This window comes from Hevea brasiliensis, chromosome 16, assembly GCF_030052815.1.
Source record: "Hevea brasiliensis isolate MT/VB/25A 57/8 chromosome 16, ASM3005281v1, whole genome shotgun sequence".
Classification (NCBI taxonomy): Eukaryota; Viridiplantae; Streptophyta; class Magnoliopsida; order Malpighiales; family Euphorbiaceae; genus Hevea; species Hevea brasiliensis.
Window position 1 is genome coordinate 66,512,689 of NC_079508.1, and position 25,842 is coordinate 66,538,530.

Below are 25,842 nucleotides of genomic sequence, written 5' to 3' on the forward strand. Positions count from 1 at the left end.
ATTTCATATAAGTTGACGTGTTGGTTTTTTAAAATTATAATTCCTATTAACATTACTAGCTTCATGAGAACCTTTCCATGCTAGCAAGCTCTCGGCGTTCTTAGAATCTCTCGTGTAGAGCACAATCGACATGGGCACGATTCTCTTGTTTTTCTTTTTATTCTGAAGATAGAGATTGGGTCGATGGAGATATAAATATTACGGGTTGCAGTGCTTGTATCATTGAGCTACAATAAGCCTACCCAGCCACACAAAAACTAAAAGAAGTCCAAACTATATCAACAGTGATTCCTAAGAGCTCCAATCCAGCATCCAAATCCTGGCAAGGCCGCAGCAAGTATAGCCACGCCGCCCTCAACATCAAAGACTTAGTCACCGGAAAATCTCAACTTGCCCAGGAGGAACAGAGGCCATGCAAAGATAATCTTAAACAAGACCCCAAGAAAGGTCTCTAGTGAATACAAGTGAACTGAGACATGAATCCAAACCCAGCTGAAGCACAAAAACCCCATGGGCACGCACGGGATGCAGCAGCGTGGAGGATGACACAATGACAGAAAACGGCCGCTAGAAGCCCAGAAACCAAAAGAAAATAGGGCAGAGTTTTCTCTCTCATAATCTAGAGAGAGAAGGATCCTGACATTCGCACAATTCACTTATGTGCTGTCGTGCTTGTGTATTAAATCTACAGAATGTGCCGCCAATATAACTTTTAATTCAGCGCAGTGCAGCTGGAAATCACTGTCTGGCGTAACAATATCACTGGGAATAATTTCATTTTTAACGACGCATGTCTGATAAAATTTCGGCAATTCAACTAAAGTCCACATTTAACCTTTTGCATACCTAAAGCGTGTACCTACCAAAACTATTTTATAAACAATTACAACTCATCAAAGATCCCTGCTGTACATAGATCCAATTTGTTCATTGAACCAACCAGAGTAACTGAACAGAACTCGGTCCACCACATTTGAGCAGGCTTCAGTTAATAATGCCGGCGAGTAAAATTTCAAGCTAGCATCTGAAGGTTGGCAAGCTGAAGAGATGAAAGACTGAGCCATAATTCTCAGAAAATCCGACCAATATAAGAATAAATTCCGCAAACCATATATCTTGGGCTTAGTTCTTCCATTAACTTTAGTCAGGAAAGTTTTGAACGTCCTCCATCTCTCTTAAAGATGCTGGTTCTTCTCTCGTGCTTCTCTTCTCAGACCTTAAAGGCCTTTTCTCACTTTGCTTCTCCTCCATATACTTTGACGGTACTTTTGCCTTGGAGTTCATAGGAGCTTGCTCTAATAGGTGAGCTTCATCATTGCTGCTTCCATCATTACTGAATGGCTTCTCACAGATGCAAGGAGAAGGATATTCATGGAATTCACCTCGCCCAGGTCTCATCTCATCTGGCTCCCCCATGAATCCTCTCTGGCATGATTTCACCTTTTTAGCAAATGTATCCCAGTCCATCTTATCCCTTTCCATTAACAATGCACTGAGCCTCTTTGCATTTGGTCTGATGGTCCTCTTATGCCCTGCATACCTCCTTTGATCCATGATACAACAACAACAGTTAAATGACAAATGTCCCAAAGAGAAACAGTTAACAATATTTGTCTATATTAATGATAATAATAAAAAAAAAATCTCAGGTCAAGTTTCACTATTGAAAGGCCAAATGTCAAGTCCATGTTCATCCTATTAAATTGAAAACAATTTTGCAAGTCTAAACTTAAGCACATACAAGCAAAATTGAGAACACAATGGACCAAATTTCTCACCTTCGACCTGCAAGAATCTTGGCCATGTTTCCATTATTATTGGTGACAAAAACATCACTTTCATCACAGACAATGTAGTCAATGGCTGCCAGACGGGAGGAAAATGGAGAAAAAGGTTTAAGTTCTTCATTAGCAAGCATCTCCTTTGTGTAGAAGTTTGGAAAGAGTTCTTTGAGTGGCCGCAGAGTGTCTTCTCCCCCATATATTTCCCCAGATGCCACATAGATGTATGTGTCATTAGCAAATCCAAGAGCACGCAGCATCAATCCCACTTCATGAGGGGTAAGTGGGCATTTCCCTCTTGCTCGCTCTTCCTCAGCACTTAAATCCTAAAACATCACGAACAAACACAAATTTTGTCAAATTTAAATGGAGAATAAATATATTAGAATCCCTCTCAATAAGCATTTCTACAAGTAATTGGAAGAGATCTATGACGTATAACATTCAAAGCAAATATAGACTGCACAATTTGACAAGAGTTCTTAATTCTTATATTATTCTCATACAAGTCAAAAATAACTTCCAAAACCCAGGGGGCTGAGAATTTTACTTTCAATCTAAATCACAAGTCAAAGTCATAAAGGTCAGCAATCTCACTGGTAATGTTGCCCATCTCTTTCTGATTTCACCAAGCTCAAATTTCTCCTTTTCGCCCCCACCATAGTAACATCCAGAAAAAGCAAGCATATCAGGTTCAAACCTGTGATTCAGAAGGGTTAGGATACAAATGAGAAAATCAAAGCATTCGAGTGAAGATTCAAACAAACATTCATACATGTTGTTTTGTGTATGTCTATATATGAAACAAATGTCCGTAATAAATTACAAATGTATGGAGATAATATTCAAATAACGAACAACACACTTAATGAAGAAACAGAATACTATAAGAAAATATGTAGTAGGCATTCCTTAGATATTAATCACATATAGCATGTAGCCCATATTCTTGTCGCTATCTTCTGCAATTTCATATTTGGAGAGATCAGCACTCAACGCAAGGAATAAAGAATCTTAAAATGTTTTTCTACAACATGATTCACATTCAAAAAAAGGCTAAAGTCAATTTACTTTCAGTTAGACAATGAAAACATTACATAACCTAGGTGGTAAAAATGTCCTTGCACAAACGTTGAAGATATTCAGCACAAACCTAACATTGCAATTGACCACATACATCTTTAAGCAATTAAATTAAACATTTAAAATATTATATCAATATTACAATTTAAATGAAAGAGACAAACCTCAAGTGAATCGCAATAAAACGTTTTGCCATCTTTCTCACTTTCATAACAAGTCTTTGACCAATATCTTGTATGGGCTTTGCAAATCTTAAAGCGTGATAATTAACTCGGCAACGCAACTTTTGTAGCTGTTCATCATCAAGGTTATTTGCAAGCCTATAATCGAACTTGGTCAATTGCACAACCTGTGAATTTCACAGTTAAAAACTGAATGTAAACTAGAAAACAAATCAAGAAAAGGACTTGGCCTATTCATAACTTAAAAGAAAACCAATAATGGACATTAAAAATGACAATAAACAGAATGTTGTTAAAAATAAGAGAAAATAATCACTGATGATGCAAATTGTCTTACACGTCTCCTCAATAGTATAGGCAGAACTTGATCTATATAATACTCGGGCGGAGATTTTCTTGGAACACGCATGGTATATGGAGGTTTTTCCATTGATCGCATGAATTTATCAGGAACTCTTTTGACAATGGTCACATCTTTTGCAAGGTAGGAAATGAACCAATCAACATCGAAAATATTGACAAAATCACTGCATGCCAGGTAATGTAGTATTTAAGAATTGATAAGTTGACCATAAATAAGGCAACTGTGAAAAAGAAAAGATGATATTCCAAATTAAATGTTACAGCTAATTTACTAAATGAATCTCAACTTACCTATCATCTTTCCAATAGGAATGATGATCCAACTCTGGTATAACCAATGTAGCATTAAGAATCCGTGCAACAACCACGGCATCAGTTATCTGAGTGCAGATATGGATTGTTATTTTCACCAGAAAGGATGTATTTATATTTTGTTGAAATAATAATAATAAGACTATAAGTCTAAATCTCACAGAATCCTTCTTAATAAAACCAACTCAAGTAAAGCTCATAGGTCCAAAAAAAAATAACAAGTACAGATGACATATACATAACTGCACAGTGTGCTATTGACAAAACTGATTCAATCACAAGTTCTTCCACCAGATTTCTGGAAAAACCATAATGGGAAAATACAACTTTCACTTACTCCGGTTCTTTGTTGGTTCAGCCCTCCACTTGCTGCAATAAGCAAATAGCCATTTGATGACCGCTCATGTTTGGCAGCTAGATGCAAAAATCACAAGTGTTAAAAAGTTCAATCCATGAATAGATACTCAGTATCTTCCTTGAACTAAGAATTAAATAAATAAATAAAGCAATATGGATACAAAAAATGTATTTTTCTTTCTATCCTTAACAACAACCAACAGAGGACAGGGGAATATATATATAAGCCTGATCAGCACAGTTGATGCTAGAACTGGGAACTTACTAATCACATAAATAAACATGAGCAAATCCTGCTAACCATCATGAATTGGTCAGATTCCAGATGCCAAGACACCAAAGAAATAAGATAGGCCGGGCGGGGGGGAGGGGCTGGCGGGGGGCCGCAGTGTGTTTATATTTGAGATGCAACGACTGCAAAAATACTTGAAAAAGAATCTTCACCCATTCCTCTAAGAACTAAGGCAGTAAAACAACACTGAATGAATAATGCTTGTGCAATTTGTATGCTTAGGAAGATAATTTTCCTAATTTATATTATCAACAAGTGTTCCTAATGTTTGATAATTAGAAATGTGGCTATACAGAAGTAGCATTGCGGGAGCTTGACCAAAAGAACAGAATCCATGCTCAGTAATATGCAAGACTTTGAATCCCAGAGAAAAAGAAAAAGCAAGAGTATATCAATGCTACTTTTCGTTGGTGCCTCTAGTCTCCTTATTCCAAAACCTTCCCTATCATTCTTGTAGTCTAGCAGTTATTGACAAGCAGAAAAACATAAGGAAAATCTTCCTCTCCTAGTTTGGTTTTTTGTTTGCACTACAACAGAATGACTTTATCCAAAAAAAAAAAAAAGAGCAAGCACCCATTGCATAAACAGTAGCCAATAAAAATCATTCTGCTTGTTTATGAATTAACTTACGAGCAAAATTACGTCCTCTTTCACTGCATCCATAGAAGAAATTTGAGTACTTGGATTTCCATTTATCAATTGGTTCACGCCGCTGATAGCAAATTTAAAATAGTAAATACTATAATTTACATGGAAATTTGTCATCACATTTCAAGTAAGAGCTTGAATCTTACCTGTTTGACTCCCGAAAAAGAAAGACGGAAAAAATTTCCACTCCAATTTTTTTTTTTTTTTAAAAAAAAGGATTTTGGAAACAATAAGTTTCTAAAGTTTACCAGTCGGCCCAAGTTGTGCTTAACCAATCTCTGGGAGTACCATTCAAGATCAGAGGCCACGTGTCCAGTGAAAAGAGAAATCAATCCCAAAATGAACAGCATTAACCCGCACACTAGAGACCACGGGATCTTCCTGCGCTGCTGCGTCGCAGAAGATCTCCACCTCCTCCACCACTCATTATGACTATGATGGTGGTGCTGGTGCTGGTGGTGGTGATGCTTTCCACCGCGTCTGCTGGGGCTGTGGTTACCGTTTTGTTGCTGTAATAGAGCCAGGTTCGCCAATATCACGCTAAACCTCCAGGCCTTGTTCACTCCCATCGATTCCCAATCCTGCCCATTGTATCATCCTTTATTTACTCAAAATACCACCACCACCACTCCACAATACTCCATGGCCGAGAAAACAGAAAATGCAGCTCTCTCTCACTCTCTCTCTCCACACGGAGAAGGGCAAAGGAGTAAATAAAGAGAGTGTTGATATTTGAAAAATGAAAATCCTAAAATCGGTGGGGTTTTGAAGGATCACTGTTGGAGAGTCTCGAGTTTTCAGAGGAGGAAAGGGATACAGAGTGCGTGAGCGTGCGTATGAGAAAGTGAAAAACACTGTTTTTTGTAATTTTGATTCACAGTACCTAAACCATTTTTGGCAAACGATGGCATGGAATATGGCCGGGTTTCGCATTGTCCACTGATTCGATATATTTATTTTATTATTACAAATATTTAAATACTTTAATATATATATATATATATATATATATATGCAAATATTCAATTTATTTGCTTTGTGTATAATTACGGTTAAATTAAAAACTAAAAAAAAAAATTACTGGAAGGCAAATTGGAAGTCAGCGATTTTGATCGTTTGTAGAGAGTGACAGATAGGGAAAGAAGAAAGGAAGGTGTTTTTCACCCCCCGGTTTGCATGGAAATAATAATAACTAACCTAACGGCGGCAAATCTCGGGGATTCCGTTTATGGAAATGAAATCTCATCCCAGGGCAAAAATGGAAGTCTATGAAAATAAGTGGCTGTTGATCATCTCTATAAATTATTTTTTTAAGGAAATAAATGATATATTTTTTTATAATTTACTGGAATTCAAATTGGACACCTCACGCCCACTAATATACCAAATAAATGAAATTTACCGAGTATAATAAAGGTCAGCTCCATGATTTTGTTATTAATGATCACTATTTCAAAAGTTTTAATTGAATCAATTAGTCAAATTAATTAAATTAAAATAGAATATTTTATTTTTTTAACAGAATTAAACATTTAAAAAAATTAATTGGATTATTTATCAAATTAAATGAATATAAAATAAGGAATTTCCTATTTCTAATTTTAAAATAATAATTATTTCAAATCTTGAATTAGTTTATAGATTAATTACTTTCTTTTAATAAATTATACGGACCCATTTTCATATGCAAGCTGGAAACGGTCGTCCACAAACTTGGATGAGACTGCCATTTACTCATTTTCAAATTCAATTTATAATTTTCTTTTTGAAATAATAATGCCCGAATTAGTCTACTATAACCCTATAACGCCGTTAACGATATTTAATCAACTCGTAAATTAAACCATAGCATGCGTGTCAAGTCAGCAAAATTCTCCGTAGCACAATCTTATTGAAGTTGATCTACTTCGTGAAATTTATTAAAAAATAAAATTAAAAAAAAAAAACACGGACCCATCTGGAAAATTACGTGGCGCAACAAAACATTGACAAGCATTTCCTACAAATTAATTGTTTCCGAAATCTATTGACAAATGCATATTGGATAATGATGCTACCGCCTCTTAATTATTCTTCTTCAATTGGCCTATAGGATTAGAGACTTAAGATTTTTTTTTTTTTTTGCATGTGATTCTTAATTAACAGTTGAAAAGAGATTGTTTTGAGGGGAAAATTAAAGCATTAATGTTAGTTCAAATAATTTAAACAAATAAAAATAAATATTAATGTATTATAATAATTGTGGTAAATTACAGGCCAAACAATTTTTTACAATAATTTTAAGGACATGTTCCTTTATATTAATTTATTGTATTTAAAATAAATAATTATAAAGTATTGAAATCTGATTTAATAAAAAAAAAGGGAATTAATGATTATGATCCTTTAATTTTTGTACATAATTTATAGCAATTGTATTAAAAGCAGGTTCATGGGTTCGAGAAAGTAGGTTTACATAATGATTTTAGATTGGAGGAATGAACATTTGTCATAGTTTTAGTAAGTGTTAGTGATTGGTGGCACATTCAAACAATTAGAGAGAATTGTTAATTAATTACTATCATCACTTGGCGCTTTAGAAGATAAAAGGATGACCCACTTGATAATTGAGACGGGTTAATTGTATTACGATGCTAACAATTATTCATTCAGTGGACAGCAAAAAAATATATTTAATGATGTGAGTTACCCGTTATATATACAGTTAGATTCGTTGAATTTCTTAAAGGAGATTTAAATTTAAAAAAAAAAAAAAAAGATTTTATTAATGTTTTGAAGTTTTTTTTTTTTGGGCTTTTGCTCGAATATTGCATGCATGGCAATCCAATGATGCACTTTTAATTAATGGATGGGATCCACTAATTTATTGGCCTCCTGCAGGTTATTGCTGCAATTAATATCCATATTAAGCTTAATCCAGCTGGCTAGTTGGGGACTAGTAAAATCATAGAACTAGAACTAGCATCCATGCATGTTTTATGCAGGAAGATGATCATGGTACTATATTCAACCTATGTTTAACAATCACCCACTCCTATAATTGCTTTATTTATGGCATATATATATATATATATATATATATAAGAAACTCACTACTCTACCTGCCTTCAAAATAATTGATGTATCTATTTTTATGAATAGGATCAAATTTGGTCTCATCTTTTGAAAAGATTTATCGTCTCGTTGTTGTGAGATTTTGTATTTCTTTTACGATAAATTTTTATTTCATTTATTGTGATTTTTTTTAATTATTTTGTTATCTATTTTATTTTATTATTTTGGTAGCAGTGCAATAATAAGAAATATAAATTTTCTCTTCATGATGGCATTAAAATTTGATAATTTTCATATCAAATTTGTAAAAAAAAGATCATGAAGTTAAATCGTGGTAGATTATTATCAAATAAAACTTGCTTCTCTGTTAAATAATCTACTCAAATGCTTTGTTAACACAATCAGATTCTTTAAATTAAGATAGTTGCTATTATATTTTTGTATAAATGATTTATCTTTAATTTTTATATAAAACTATAATGATATGAAAATTTATATTTTAAATTTATATTCTGCCTCCATTTAATAAAAATTATATGTTTTATTTTCTGAAAAAAATATTGATGTATCATTACCGCGCGATGTTTTTGCTAAACATTGATTAGCATTATAGTTTTTTTAATATATATACGGAAATAATATTTTCATGTATTTATATACATTTTTACTATTATATTCATGTCTAAAGCAATTATGAGTTTTTTTTTCACATGAATTAATAATATATAATTAATATAATTAAAATATTAAATTTTATTCAATTTTTTTCTAATATATTCTCTATTCATATTACTTTATTAAATATTAAATATAAATATATTAGTAAGTTATAAATAATTAATTATTTTAAAAAAGAAAGTGATTTATAATTTGATATGAGGAAAGTAAGTTTATCTTTATAGAATAAAAAGATATATAAATTAATTGTACTTAATCAATTTTTTTTAGATAATCTATTTTTTTAAAAAAATTTAACATTTAAGTGATCGAGTGTATGTAAAAAAATAAAAAATTTAAACATTAATGGTTTTTTATATACATAAAATTGATAATATCTAAAAAAAATAAAAAAATAACCCTATGTTTTTCCTTAAGGTGCAATTGAAGTATGTGAAATTTTCGGGTAACACAAAGCATGGAGTCACGCATTTAAAGCTATGGAAGGAAAGATTTAATACAGAAGGAAAGGATTTAATGCATTTTTGTGTGAATAAAATTGAAAGAGGACACTTACTTTAGATAAAAACAAATGGCAGCTGGGCATTTCTCGTTCTGCCACCCGACACCCCCACCATTGAATTACACTTCAACTCAACCCACACATTATTAATCTGGCTGACCCTGTTTACTCTAATTTCTTAACAATAAAAATAAATAAAAGAAATTGTAATCGGATTCTAATAATTGCTTTTTTTTTTTCTCGAAAAATATGTGGTAGTCAATTAGAAGTGGGGCTTAAACCCAATACAATGGGAGGCTCTAATAAAGAGCAAATTGTAATTGACCTAAAGATTAAAACAATTAGAAGTTCATTATCTAATAAAAAAAGTCTAGCTAACAAACCAATCAATCCATATAAACAGAGCCCAGTAAAAATCCTAATTTAAGTGAGTTGCACTTAAATTTGTAAATTTAAACAAGAATGGGCATTAATGCCACGTAGAGAAGCCTCTTCTACCTAAAGTGTCTGTGCCTTTGTCAGAAGTTCAACATCAGTAGCATGTTTGTAGAAATGAGATTGTCACGATCCAAATTATAGGTCGGACTGGTACTAGAACTTAGGTCATAATAAGGCTCTAAAAATTCATAATAAACTTAATTATTCCTAGCCCAACCATAAAGTCCATCACTATAGTTTAAATCCAAGAAAATAAACGGACAGAGTTATACCATAAATTGAGCTATCCAACAAAGAGCAATAGCTCACGCAACTTGTAATCACAATATATCTCAATTTGGGAAGCTCAGCTCACCCTCACAATTCTCAAACAATACATATAATCCAAAGAGAGCTCAGCTCCTCATGCAAGTACAACCACATAATAAATATAATAACCCGAAATTTAAAAAAAAATAATATATATATATATATATATATATATATATATATATATTTCATATGTTTATAAAGTATTTTAATATCATTTCAAAATAGCCAATTTTAATTGAATGGTTGGTTTTATAAACTAATGTTAAATCAACTTTCCAAATATATATTATTATTATTTCATTATTTTCAATCTTGATTATTATTATTATTATTATTATTATTATTATTATTATTATTATTATTATCATACACAAAAATTTCATTTTGGACTTGATTGAAAAATATGAAAAAGTTCAAGGGCTAGTTATGTAATTAAAAAGAAAAAAAAAAGAAGAACCTAGATTTCTTTTTCGGGCAAGAACCACACCCCCCCCCCCCCTCCATCTTTGTCCCATCCACTCTCTCCCTCACCCTCCTCTCCATTTTTCGGCAACCCTCAACCACCCATTGCCAGTGTGACCCTCCCCCACATCCCCTGCACAGATGATGACAGCGAGGTACTAGACGTCAGTGGACTGCAGCAGCGTCGGCGAGAAGAAGAGGAGAGAGAGAGAGAAGTCGCGCGAATGGGGGCCCAACTTTCCGATGTGTTTCTGGCTGATTCCCTTGGTTATTTCTTTTGATTCCAAGTGCCACGAACTCCTGGGATAACAGGCTTTCAGATGGAACCAGTGGCACTCCGTTTGGTGGCTGAAGGAAGGAGAACCAGCGAGGGAAAGTTAAAAGAAAAACACATAGGTTTCAAGCTTTCCACCCACTTTTCCCGTGATCCGACCATTGGATTAGAAATCCGAGACCACCGATGGACTCAGGGTAATGAAATCTTAAAGATGGTACTGGCCCCCTCCAATCGGACATCATTTGAAAAAGGCAATCATCAGACAGCTCAAATTGCTTTGTGAGATTTTCGGGCATTTTCAATTCTCAAAAATTAAAAATAATTTTATGATGATTATTGATAATTTTTTGACTTAATTTAGGTGCGATCGGATCGGTGATAGCTCATCGGCTTCAGGACCAAGTTTTTGACCTAGTCTGGGCGTCCGACAGGCTGTCTCAGAAAGGGTTCGTCTTTATAGTCGATCCTAGTTTTTTTAGACATTTTAAACGCGTTCCAGGTGTCAGCTTTGGCATAGGTAAACCCGAACTCCAAGTTGTTCATTTTTGCCTAATACTTGATTTATTCATAAAATATTCATAGGTGATTAGAAAATTATGATTCTTGTTGCAATAGATTTATAATCTTGTTAAGGACCGCGGGATAAAATTTTAAAATTTTTAGAACTCGTTTGAGTGATTTTTGTAGAATGTTAGTTTTAGGAACAAAAATGTAATTTTTTAATTTTGTAAGAATTGCCTGGCTTGGAGGGCCCAAGAGGGGCCATGTGATGTTGATGGGATATCGATGTAGGAATTTGTGATTTAGAAGTGTTATTTAAACTCTTTTGCAGGTTAGGTAAGTCTTAGGTATAGAAAAAATTCTGCCAGATTTCTGGCATAAATTAAGATGTCTTTTATCTCTTTAAAGTCCTGTTTTGAGCTAGTACTAATGAAAATATAATATAATTATTTAGATGATCAAAGTCAACCGTCTTTCTTTACCCAACCGCTAAAGTAGTCACCTGTTGACCAATGAGTAGATATTGATTTTAATTATAATTTCAATATTATTATTTTATATTCAAAGTATGTCCATACATCACATATAAATATATGTATTTAGCTATCATAGACGCACTTTGTGTTACATTATTACTTGATATATGGATGTGGGTGTCACTTTAGGATAATTTAGAGCTGTGTGCATGTGTCTGCGTGCATGTGGTGTACTGGTAATGGATATGGGTAGAACGGACAAATCGGCTAGAGCTAGTCTTGCTTGAGGCCCAGTCTTTTTTGTGATAAGTCGGGGTGAGTACGGCTTTGAGTTGATTTCGCTAACCCCCGCATTTGGATTATTAAAAGAAAGTCTGGCTTGAGTTGATCTCGTTCGCAGGCATTGGATTAAGAGACCTGTATAGAAGATCAGCTCCCATATTATATATATTGATGTGACACACCGGTGTGTGAGTGCTTTAAATTATTTTTTGTGCGAGTGTTGTTTGAAATTGTCTGAATATGATGACTTGTATTGCATCTCATTCTTAGGGATGCATTAGTGCTAGATAGTTATAAAAATTGTACTTAAAATTAATATCTTACTCTATGAGTCGAATACTCACTTCTGTTCATCATATTTTTTCAAGCTACAGGAGTAGTTCTTTTTCGAAATAACTTGCTTCCTTCCTCACAGGTTTATTAGCAGTTATTTATTTGTATTATTATTTTCCAAAATTTTAATCTAGAATTCCGCATGTGTTAGCACTAGCAATAATCTTGTCAAGCACTATGTAAATTTAAGTTTTGATATTTTATTAAATGCAAAATTTTTATGATATTTAAAATGTTTGCAAATAGTGGTATTAGGGTTGAGCTGAGCTCCCCTAGCTTTAGTTTTTTATGGTTATCGGGTTAGGTTGATCAGAATAAAAATATAATATTTTATTTTATTTTGTCCACATATTGGGCCCCAGTTTTTTTCCCTAATTATGGATTTGGGGAACAGTAAAGCTTAGTACAGGCCTCGTGTAACACCCCTATTTGTATAGCCTGGTATATTTCACTGTTCCGGTGACCAGTGTCGGTCCAGACAATTAAGAGGATTAGAACCATACTTAAGACAATTAGAGAAGCCATAAACACAAATAATTAGTAATGTTCAATTAGTTAAGTATAAACAAGAAAAACAGAACATAAGAGGTTAAACGAGCCGAGAGTCACAGCGATGAGTGACCTCCTCGGGAACGACTACGAAGTCATTTTAAACTCAATTTTCGAACCGTAGGTCCTTAGGACCTTATGAACACATGGAAAAGAGAAAATCACAAAAAGAACAAATAATTAGGAAGAAATATGGAATTATTTACAGGATGAGCGAGGGGCAATTTGGTCAATTGACGACTCGACCTAATTGTCAAATAAAATCGGAGAAAAGAAAATTTCGGAATCGAGAATTAAATTAAAGAACTGATAAAAAAATAGAAAAAAAAAGAGAAGAAAATCAAAAAGTAAAAAGGTGATGACATCATGCATGATGTCATAAACAAATTAATTAAATTATTTGTTAAATTGGAATTTTGGTCTTCAAAAAGGGATAAAGATTAAAGAAAAGAAAAGAAAAAAAAAAGTAATTAGTCATCTTCACCTCTCTCTTTGCTGCCCCATTTTCCCCAATATCCTCCATAGAATTTTCTTCCATTAAGCTTACACTAAGCTTAATTTTTTCCTTTTCAACCTTCATAAATCCTATAAAAACTCTACTAAAGCTTGTTATTACTACTTAAGAAGGAGATTACAAGAAGAAAAAAAAGAAGCAAAAGATAGGGTTTTGAAGATTTAAGTTGAGGTTAGTATGTTAACCCCTTTTTCATTCATTTAAATGCATAATTAGTTGTGAAAATGAGCATGGAACTTGATTAAATGAAACAAATATGGAGGAAGGACAAACTGAATTTTTGGCCAGCTTGAAGGGAGTATGTATTGCATGAATTTAATGGGTTTGAATGAGTTTAGAAACCTTCCTTAGTTGAATGGTTAAGACTAAGTGCACTACTTGTGATTAAATGCATGAGATGGAGAAGTTAGGGTTTGTGAACCAAAATTTGAAGAAATGCATAAATGACATGTTTGACCTATTGTGAAGTGAAATAATGGTCAATTATGACCAAATAAGTGGTGTGGGAATGATAGGAAATTAAGTTAAATAATGGTCATATGACCAAACCTACTTTGAAGGACCAAAACGAGAATTTTATAAGCCCAATTGATATGCCACCAATTGGAGATGAAAATAGACATAAAATAACACAATTTTCATTAAGGAGCCATGGCAAAAAACTGACTAAAACTTGGTGAACCAATTGACCAAAGTGAAATGAGAGCAACCAAATGAGTTCATTTGGTCATAACTCGAGCTAAGAAGGTCAAATTGACCTGAAATTTTACCAGCAATTAGATAAGATATAGACCTAAACCTTTCATGAAGAACACCATCCCAAATTATGCCATTAACCTAGTCAAAGTATTGAGCAAAGTGGAGTTACTGTACCTGCGATTTTGCATAATTGCCATTGAGCAGTAAAGTTCCAATGGCTATAACTCTCTCTAGAAAACTCCGATTTCGGCGATTCTTAAACCGATGGAAACCTAAGATATAGTAGAACATTTCATATGAAGAAAGTTAGACCAAATTATGAACTTAACTTGATCAAATTACTGAACAAAATTGGACCAAAAATCTACCAGAACCAAAATCTCGAATTGTATTTTGGCCATAACTTGAGCTAAAAAACTCCGATTGGAGTGATCCAAAAATGAGAATACACTTAAGACAATAAGGAACATTTTCTATGAAGAAAGTTTTGCCAAATTCTAACAGTAGATTGACCAATGGAACAATGCAACTTCGGAGTACCAAAACCGAAAATTGGCAATTTTGCCAAAATGACCTAAGCTTTGAGAAAATGATCAAAACCAACAAGTTTAATGACCAAAATGTGGTATGTGGGTGAAGTTGGAATTCCTATACCTATTAAGCCTTAGAAAGTCAACTATTTGACTTGAATAGTGCAGTGAATAGTAACTCGAAACACAAAATTTAAAGAACGTCGAATTTAGCACATTAGAGCTAGGTAATTGTGAAGCTAAATTTATTTTGGATTTATATTAAGTTCTAGTACTGAAACATTGTAAAATTGTGTGTTTCAGTTGAAAAGAATATCGGGAAGGAACCCGAGGAACCGAGTCGAGGATAAGGGACGACTCGCTTGAGGTTTGTGCACAATAAACCTTATTTAAGCATTTTATTCTTGAAAAATTGATTTAGTACGCATTATGAATTTATGAACTTTTGTGTTGCCACCTTGTGATCAAATTGTAACTTTGGAAATTGATTTGATTTTTGTATGCAATATTTGAATGAAATGTTTGAAATGGATTTTTGATTCACACTTAGCATGTGCTTACTTATTATTCCTCCTCCATTTATGGGGTTGAGATCGTTTATTTTCCTCCTTGAGGTTGTAGATCGGATGAGTACTCATTAGCTAGCTAGCCACCTTCCTCATTGATTTCGATTAATGGGGTTGAGATTGCTTTGTCGTGGTGTACAACGCGGCATTGATCGGAAATTTTGTGTCATGGCTTAAGTTGTGTATGACTTTGGCAACACTTTGTTTATGAAATTGTTTGACTAAACTGTGTTTAATAGATTATTTGACAAAATGGTGTTATTATGAACTTTGATCCTTATTGAAATGTGATTGAGAAACATTTGAAATGTGTTTGGCAATGAATGATTTATTTATTGCATTTTAAATTTTTATTATGCACCACTGAGTATTTTTATACTCAGCGATGGCTTATTTTGCTGTCGCAGATAAGAGCAAGGAAATTAAATCGAGGATTACATTGATCTTTTGTACGGGTATTATTTTATGCCCTTGTAGATAAATTTTGATGTAAATATGGAAATGTTGTATGTATCAATATAAAGTCGAGCAGTTGTAAATAAATTGTAATAATATTATTTTGGACTTTTTTTTGTAAATTTAATATTTGTACATATGAAATTCCTACTTTATGCTTTGTGAATGGAATTATTAACTATTCTGAGTTGATAAATTTGATTTGGATTGTGGAACTGTTTTGAAATGAATTGATTGGAGTTGAATTGTGATTTATTGGAGGTTGGGAGTTGTGAAATATTTTTTGAAGTGCTTTTTACAGGTCTTTGAAGAACTGGTTTCTCAAAATACAGAGAAAACTCTGTCAAAATTTTTATAAAAATTGCGACAAAATTAAAATGGATAAAAATTTTTATTAGTATTTAAACTTGAATAAATGGTTTTAAATTCTTATCAAAATGCTCACCACTTCCAAAATGTGAGAAAATCGTTTTAAAATCCCTTGTAGGGTACTTAATGAGTTATCGGTAGGTGAAGTTCGGTAGTTCATTAAGTATTCTACGTGATCATGTTATGCCTTACAGAGGGGTAAGGTATGACATGTTTTAGTGGTATCAGAGCATGGTTTTTCAATAAATTTTGACTATGTGTATGAATATTTTATTGATAAGTACAACTGCTCAAGTGTCTTTAATTGATACATATGACATATTTACATCATGAATATGTACTAACGGAGGTCAACCTCCTTGTGTTTGATCACAGGAAGTAGAAAATTTGAGAAAACGGAATGGAAGGAGGAGATCATTCCGAAGAACAAGAGGTTCAAGAGGAAGCCCAAGACTCCAGAATGTGTGGGGGTCCACACTCTGCTGCCCAAAGCATGATTTTGTGCTCAATTTTTATGGCGGATGGGCCTTTTCTTTCAAAAATGGTGTAATGTGCACCCCAGCAGCTCTCGATGCGCACTGTAGCACAACCACAAATATGAAAAATTGATGAAATTTGGGGCTACCGAGTTTAAAGGCACTATGGATCCTGGTTGGAAAGAATGGAACGAGTTTGAAAAGCAATGAATGGAAGAAATTTGAAGTTTGAGTATTATGTTTCCTTGTTGCAAGGGGATGCGTTTGAATGGTGGAAGACCATCCCCTTGAGCCAGACATGGACAGATTTTCCGAGGAGTTAAATGGGTTCCGATGCATATGTGGATATGAAGTTGCAAGAATTTTTAGTTTGAAATAAGGGAACCAGAATATGAAAGAGATTTCTCAAGGCTAAGCCACTATGTGGAAGCTTAGTCTCCACGATGCAAGAGGTTTGAGTCCGAGAATGCAAGTTGTGGGTTAATTGATCTCACAAGCCTTGGAATTAGAAAGGATAGAATTGAAGAAGGGTTCACAAGAGAAAGAAAAGGCTAAAAAGACGGACAAGCATCCGAAAATGGTTTTGGCAAGAGGAACAGCTTTGGGGATCTAGCTCATTTGCCAAAGACCACCGACCCAACAAGCTTCTCGAGGATCTCTGTGAAACTTGTGGTAGAACTCATGGTGGGGTTTGTTTGGTGCATGTTTTAACTGTGGAGGAAATGGACATTTCGCTAAGGATTGCACTAGTCCGATCTTTTGCCACATCGAAGGATCAACCCAAGTCTCTGCACCTAGAGGGTCACCGCTAGAGGTAGAGGCAGGTAGGGGGTAACACCGAAGTCGAGGGCGCACAAGTAAGAGTGTATACCATGCGGAGGAAAGAGGAAACATCGGTATTTTCTCCATCCTTGACCAAGATGTGTATGTGTTATTTGATCCTGGCTCCACACATTCATATGTTAGTGCTAGTGTGATGTGTTCTACTGCTATTTCATGTGTACCAATGGACTATGAGGTGTTAGTAACTAGTCTATTAGGGGGAGGTCGTGGTAAATAGGCTATATAGATTGCCCCTTCGTGATCCAAGGATACACTTTTCTGTCCGATTTAATTGAAATGCCCTTCAGAGATTATGACATTATCTTGGGCATGGATTGGTTAGCGCATCACGCCATGATTAAGATAGTCACTTTTGGTCTTCTCGGCATGGTGATGTAGTAATACATGGGGAGAGATTATTGCCTTCAAACATCATTTAAAAATGATTAGAAAAGGGTGTGAGGCGATTGGCACATGTGATAGACACCAAGTGGAGAGTCACTAAGGGACATTCCTATCAGATGTGACTTTCCGAATGTATTTCTGATGAATTGCGATTACCTCCAAAGAGAAGTGCATTTGAAATTGATGTTATGCAGTGTGGACCCAATCTCCATAACGCCATATAGAATGGCACCACAGAACTAAAAGAATTGAAAGCAAGAGTTGCTTGATAAGGGCTTCATCCGCCTAGTGTGTCACCTTGTTGTTTGTAAAGAAGAAAGATGGCACTCTCGGTTATGCATTGACTATTGAATAAGGTGACAATAAAATACCCATTGCCCGTATTGATGACTTGTTTGATCGGTTGAGGTTCTCAAAATTGACTGAGTCGAGCTATTATCACCGAAAGTACAAGAACGAGTATTTCTAGCTTCGTAACCCGTTATGGCCATTATGAATTCCTAGTCATGCCATTTGGGTTAACTAATGCTCGGTACTTTTATGGATATGATGAACACTATCTTGAGACCATACCTCGATTTGTTGTGGTATTTATTGATGATATATTAGTCTATTCGAGGAATGGAAGAGCACGATAGACATAGACTTTGAGGAGAAACATATGTCAAATTGTCGAAATGTGAATTTTGGTGAAGGAGATATCCTTTTGGGGCACATAGTATCGCAGAGGGTATTAAGGTAGATCCTAGCAAGATTGAAAAGCCACAAATGTCAAGATTGGATACTACCGCCGATTTGTGAAGGATTCTCCATGTTGGCATCTCCATTGACTTTGCTTAGAAAGGATGTGAAATTCGGACAAATGCAAAGTTTTGATGAATTGAAAAGATGTTTGACTAAAGAATAGATGCTTCTCATAATGGGTTAGGTTGTGTGTTGATGCAAGATCGAAATGTCATTGCCTATGCATCACGCCAAACCGCATGAGAGGAATTATCCAACACATGATTTGGAGCTAATTGTGTTTGCTCTTAAGATAGACATTATTTGTATGGGGAGAAATGCTACATCTACGGATCATAAGAGTTTGAAGTATTTGGGCACCCAAAAAGAGTTGAATTTGAGACAGAGGAGATGGTTAGAGTTGATAAAGACTATGATTGTCCGATAAACTATCACCAGAAAAGCTAATGTTGTGGGCCCTGGCCCTAAGTCGCAAGACTATAGCAAGTCTGTTACTCCTTTGTCTTTAGTACATGAGTTGAGATCATTACATGCCGCTTTAGAGATTAATGATGTGCATGGCATGTACGTTGATTGATCGATTAGAATGGAATGATAAAAGTATCGGTTGTTGGAAGAAGTTGGCAAGAAACGAGTTCTCAATCGAGATGATGGTTAATATGTGTTCCTAATGATGTTGATTTGAGGCAAATCATTTTGAAGGAAGCACATGAGTCTCCTTTGCCATGGACTGGTACAAAAATGTATAGAGGGCTAAAGGAGCATTCTTGGTGGATGGGTTTAAAAGAGATGTGGCGAGTTTGTATCCGGATGCCTAACTTAAGTAAAGCGAGCATCAAGTACCAACTGGGTTATTACATCCACTGTCAGTGCCATAATGGAAATGGGAAAGAATAATTATGGATTTTGTGATGGGACTTCTAAAGACACAGAAGAGTCATGATGCAGTATGGGTCATTGTCGACAGACTAACTAAGTCTGCTCATTTAATGGACTACGCTTTAGACATATTGGGTTGTACATCGATGAGATTGTGAGACTTCATGAAGTGCCAGATCCATTATATCGACAGAGATCCTAGGTTCACTTCTAGATTAGTCTTCAAAGAGCCCTAGGAACTAGATTGAACGATCGCATTCCACCGATGGCCACCGAGAGGGTAATTCAGATCTTGGAGGACATGCTACGGGCTTGTGTGATTGAGTTTGAGGGTAGTTGGGATACACACTTGCCTTTGATTGAATTTGCTTACAATAACAGCTACCAATCAAGCATTGGGATGCCTCCATATGAAGCTTTGTATGGCAGGAAATGTAGAACCCCATTGTGTTGGGATGACGTGGGTGAAAGAAAAATGATTGGACTCAAAATTGTTCAACAGACTGAAGAGAAAATCAGGGTGATCAGAGATCGACTTAAAGCTGCATCAGACTGTCAGAAGTCATATATTGATTTGAAAAGAAGGGATATTCAGTATGCAGTGGGTGAGAAAGTTTTCCTCAAGGTTTCTCCTTGGAAGAGGTTATGAGATTCGGCAGGAAGGGGAAACTAAGCCCTCATTTTATCGGGCCATATGAGGTATTGGAAAGAGTGAGTCCTTTGGCTTATCATTTGGCATTACCTCCAGAGTTGGAGAAGATATATATCGTCTTCCATGTGTCTATGTTGAGGAGGTATCGATCAGACCCATCTCATGTACTACCAATAGAAGAAATTGAAGTGAATCCAAACCTCACATATGAAAAAGAACCCATAAAGATTCTGGCTTATGAGGTGAAGATACCATTGGTAAAAGTGTTGTGGAACCATCATTCGGGCCAGGAGACTACTTGGGAACGAGAGGAGGACATTAGGAGACAACACCCACAGCTGTTCAGAGATTGATACCGGGTAAAATTTCGAGATGAAATTTATTTAAGGGGGGGAGAATTGTAACACCCCTATTTGTATAGCTTGGTATATTTCACTGTTCCGGTGACCAGTGTCGGTCCGGACAATTAAGAGGATTAGAACCATACTTAAGACAATTAGAGAAGCCATAAACACAAATAATTAGTAATATTCAATTAGTTAAGTATAAACAAGAAAAACAGAATATAAGAGGTTAAAAGTCACGATGAGTGACCTCCTGAAAAGTCATTTTAAACTCAATTTGGTCCTTAGGACCCTTATGAACCACGATGGAAAAGAGAAAATCACAAAAAGACAAATAATTAGGTAAGAAATATGGAATTATTTGCAAACCGATGAGAGGGGCAATTTGGTCAATTGACCCTGAGAGCTGACTCCTGACCTAACTGTCAAATAAAATCAGAGAAAAGAAAATTTCGGAATCGAGAATTAAATTAAAGAACTGATAAAAAAATAGAAAAAAAAAAGAGAAGAAAATAAAAAAGTAAAAAGGTGATGACATCATGCATGATGTCATAAACAAATTAATTAAATTATTTATTAAATTGGAATTTTGGTCTTCAAAAAGGGATAAAGATTAAAGAAAAGAAAAGAAAAAAAAAAGTAATTAGTCATCTTCACCTCTCTCTTTGCCGCACCATTTTCCCCAATATCCTCCATAGAATTTTCTTCCATTAAGCTTACACTAAGCTTAATTTTTTCCTTCTCAACCTTCATAAATCCTATAAAAACTCTACTAAAGCTTGTTATTACTACTTAAGAAGGAGATTACAAGAAGAAAAAAAAGAAGCAAAAGATAGGGTTTTGAAGATTTAAGTTGAGGTTAGTATGTTAACCCCTTTTTCATTCATTTAAATGCATAATTAGTTGTGAAAATGAGCATGGAACTTGATTAAATGAAACAAATATGGAGGAAGGACAAACTGAATTTTTGGCCAGCTTGAAGGGAGTATGTATTGCATGAATTTAATGGGTTTGAATGAGTTTAGAAACCTTCCTTAGTTGAATGGTTAAGACTAAGTGCACTACTTGTGATTAAATGCATGAGATGGAGAAGTTAGGGTTTGAAGGTTAGGGTTTGTGAACCAAAATTTGGAGAAATGCATAAATGACATGTTTGACCTATTGTGAAGTGAAATAATGGTCAATTATGACCAAATAAGTTGTGTGGGAATGATAGGAAATTAAGTTAAATTCGGAGGTAAATGGTCATATGACCAAACCTATTTTGAAGGACCAAAACGGGAATTTTACAAGCCCAATTGATATGCCACCAATTGGAGATGAAAATAGACATAAAATAACACAATTTTCATTAAGGAACCATGGCAAAAAACTGACTAAAACTTGGTGAACCAATTGACTAAAGTGAAATGAGAGCAAGCTGCCACTGCACCAAACTGACCAAATGAACAGTAACTGTTCATTTGGTCATAACTCGAGCTAGGAAGGTCAAATTGACCTGAAATTTTACCAGAAATTAGATAAGATATAGAGCTAAAACTTTCATGAAGAACACCATCCCAAATTATGCCATTAACCTAGTCAAATTATTGAGCAAAGTGGAGTTACTGTACCTGCGATTCTGCAGAATTGCCATTGAGTAGTAAAGTTCCAATGGCTATAGCTCTCTCTAGAAAACTCCGATTTAGGCAATTCTTAAACCGATGGAAACCTAAGACATAGTAGAACATTTCATATGAAGAAAGTTAGACCAAATTATGAACTTAACTTGATCAAATTACTAAAAAAATTTGGACCAAAAATCTGCCAGAACCAAAGTCTCAGCATGAAAAAGCGGAGTAATTGTATTTTGGCCATAACTTGAGCTACAAAACTCCGATTGGAGTGATCCAAAAATGAGAATACACTTAAGACAATAAGGAACATTTTCTATGAAGGAAGTTTTGCCAAATTGCAACAGTAGATTGACCAATAGAACAATGCAACTTCGGAGCACCAAAACCGAAAATTGGCAATTTTGCCAAAATGACCTAAGCTTTGAGAAAATGACCAAAACCAACAAGTTTAATGACCAAAATGTGGTATGTGGGTAAAGTTGGAATTCCCATACCTATTAAGCCTTAGAAAGTCAACTATTTAACTTGAATAGTGTAGTGAATAGTAACCCAAAACACAAAATTTAAAGAACGTCGAATTTAGCACATTAGAGCTAGGTAATTGTGAAGCTAAATTTATTTTGGATTTATGTTAAGTTCTAGTACTGAAACATTGTAAAATTCTGTGTTTCAGTTGAAAAGAATATCGGGAAGGAACTCGAGGAACCGAGTCGAGGATAAGGGACGACTCGCTTGAGGTTTGTGCACAATAAACCTTATTTAAGCATTTTATCCTTAAAAAATTGATTTAGTACGCATTATGAATTTATGAACTTTTGTGTTGCCACCTTGTGATCAAATTGTAACTTTGGAAATTGATTTGATTATTGTATGCAATATTTGAATGAAATGTTTGAAATGAATTTTTGATTCACACTTAGCATGACAGTTACTTATTATTCCTCCTCCATTTATGGGGTTGAGATCGTTTATTTTCCTCCCTCTCTGACTTTTCAGTTGAGGTTGTAGATCGGATGAGTACTCATTAGCTAGCTAGCCACCTCCCTCATTGATTTCGATTAATGGGGTTGAGATTGCTTTGTCGTGGTGTACAACGCGGCATTGATCGGAAATTTTATGTCATGGCTTAAGTTGTGTATGACTTTGGCAACACTGTGTTTATGAAATTGTTTGACTAAACTGTGTTTAATAGATTATTTGACAAAATGGTGTTATTATGAACTTTGATCCTTATTAAAATGTGATTGAGAAACATTTGAATTGTGTTTGGCAATGAATGATTTATTTATTGCATTTTAAATTTTTATTGTGCACCACTGAGTATTTTTATACTCAACGATGGCTTATTTTGCTGTCGTAGATAAGAGCAAGGAAAAAGCAGCAGAGTGAGCTGCGATTAAATCGAGGATTACATTGATCTTTTGTACGGGTATTATTTTATGCCCTTGTAGATAAATTTTGATGTAAATATGGAAATGTTGTATGTATCAATATAAAGTCGAGCAGTTGTAAATAAATTGTAATAATATTATTTTGGACTTTTTTTTGTAAATTTAATATTTGTACATATGAAATTCCTACTTTATGCTTTGTGAATGGAATTATTAACTATTCTGAGTTGATAAATTTGATTTAGATTGTGGAACTGTTTTGAAATGAATTGATTGGAGTTGAATTGTGATTTATTGGAGGTTGGGAGTTGTGAAATATTTTTGGAAGTGCTTTTTACAGGTCTTTGAAGAACTGGTTTCTCAAAATACAGAGGAAACTCTGTCAAAATTTTTATAAAAATTGCGGCAAAATTAAAATGGACAAAAATTTTTATTAGTATTTAAACTTGAATAAATGGTTTTAAATTCTTATCAAAATGCTCACCACTTCCAAAATGTAAGAAAATCGTTTTAAAATCCCTTGTAGGGTACTTAATGAGTTATCGGTAGGTGAAATTCGGTAGTTCGTTAAGTATTCTACGGGATCATGTTATGCCTTACAGAGGGGTAAGGTGTGACACCTCGGAGGTTTTATACCAGCCCAAGTCCTGGTGCCAGTCTGGCCCTTAGGATAGAGTCATGACAATAAACTTTACAACATCCAACAGAATAAGTTATTACAATCCCAAAAAGTTTAATATACTAATGGTATATGTAGAGTTTCTAGAATATAAATAAGGAAATAAGAATGTAATAAATCTGCTTCTGGTAAACCTGCGAGGAAGAAAGCAGGTTAAACTCAAAGAGCTCTCCTGTTACCTGAGAAAAAATAGTTGAACATGAGTGAGCGTTCGACTCATAGAGTAAGATATTGATTTTAAATACAATTTCTATAAATATCTATGACTAATGCATCCCTAAGTATGAAATGCAATATATAAAAACATATTCAACCAAATTCAAACAATTGTTGCACAAAAGATAATTTAGAGTACTCACACACTCATGTGTCACATCACTGTATATAAATATGAGAGATGATCCCCTATACAGCTCTCTTAATCCAATATCTGCCAATGAGATCAACTCAAGCCGAACTTTCTCTTACTAATCCAAATGCAGGGGTCAGCGAGATCAACTTAAAGCGGTACTCACCCCGACTTATCCACAAAAAGGATCGAGTCTCTGTGAGTCAAGCTCTAGCCGTTCTACCCATCCTACCCATATCCAATATCACACTACACGCACGTCGAAACACGTACACAGCTCCAAATTACCTTAAGGCGACTCCCACAATAATTTCATCAAATGAAGATGCAAGATAAATCGTGCCTAAGATTTAGCTATATATATATATATATATATATATATATATATATATATATATATATATATATATATATATATATATATAAGTGAATGCATGGGCATGCCTTGAATATATAATAATATTGAAATTATAAATAAAATCAATAGCTACTCACAGATTAATCGAAGATCACTGAGGTGGCTGAGAGGAGAAGGAGGGTTGATTCGAATCACTTAAATAATTATATTCATAAATTTATTAATATTAAAACAAAACAAGAAAGTTAAAGAGTCAAAGACATCTTAAATTTATGCCTTAAATTCGGTAAAATTTTTCTTGTACCTAGGATCTACTCAACCTGCAAGACAACTCAAATAACACTTCTAAATCCAATAGCCTTAGGCCTACATCATAACAACATCATATTGCCTCTCCTAGGCTTAGCAAACCAGTAAAAAATTATATAATTATACATAAAATAATTATTTAAAAATTTAGGGTGTTACTAAGACTAATAAAGTTAAACACCATAACAATCATTGAAACTCAAGATCATGGTACACAAATAATAGAGACCAATAAGAGAAGAAAAGAAGGAGAAGAGGGAGGGCCATAATGGCGTCTCACTCTCTTGTAGCCGAAGGGGGCAACCATAATCCATAAAAGGATGGTCAGTACTTCTACCCTGGGTTTCCCCTTGTCCAAAACTACCGTTTGAAGTACAAACCCCAAGTCACATCGGCTTCGAACCCAACAGAGAAACAACAGCAATGAACTTTCAGCATCATATTTGTGCCTTCCCCATAAACCCACCAAATTGCACCCCACGAGCCACCACCACCAAGCTTAACTGTTACCCATGCTATACCAAAACAAAGAAAAACCCTTGCTGACTCAGAAGCTTCCAAGAATACTACAAACCAAAAACACACACACCCAATCGAAGAAAATGCTACTCGGGTCTCTCAAGATCCCTCTCCATTACCAGCTCTGACCTACAAAATCACGAAACCCATATTAACAAACCACTTGAAAATTGGAGAGGGAAGACCCACTTTTAGGTAGATGAATAAGAAGAGGTCCCCCTGCTCTTGAGGGCAGATAAGGCCACTAAAGCTGGTAGGAAATTAGAGATTAAGCCCTAAGATG

The 25,842-nt window shown here is 34.6% G+C and overlaps 1 protein-coding gene across 2 annotated transcripts; it reads right to left on the minus strand.

The window, feature by feature from the left end:
* Positions 1-772: 772 nt before the first annotated feature.
* Positions 773-5,928, minus strand: LOC110651243 (O-fucosyltransferase 29-like). Of its 2 annotated transcripts, none has more exons than XM_058137544.1 (9): positions 5,165-5,928; positions 5,001-5,082; positions 4,059-4,135; positions 3,701-3,789; positions 3,384-3,573; positions 3,029-3,213; positions 2,379-2,481; positions 1,779-2,107; positions 773-1,543 (listed from the first exon to the last, which is right to left on the minus strand). In XM_058137544.1, exons 1-9 carry the CDS (start codon positions 5,585-5,587, stop codon positions 1,141-1,143), a joined length of 1,881 nt encoding a protein of 626 aa, XP_057993527.1. In that variant the 5' UTR covers positions 5,588-5,928; the 3' UTR covers positions 773-1,140. The 2 variants fall into 2 exon arrangements, with proteins under 2 accessions (XP_057993527.1, XP_021662203.2); XM_021806511.2 differs by having other exon boundaries at positions 5,267-5,926.
* Positions 5,929-25,842: the final 19,914 nt, after the last annotated feature.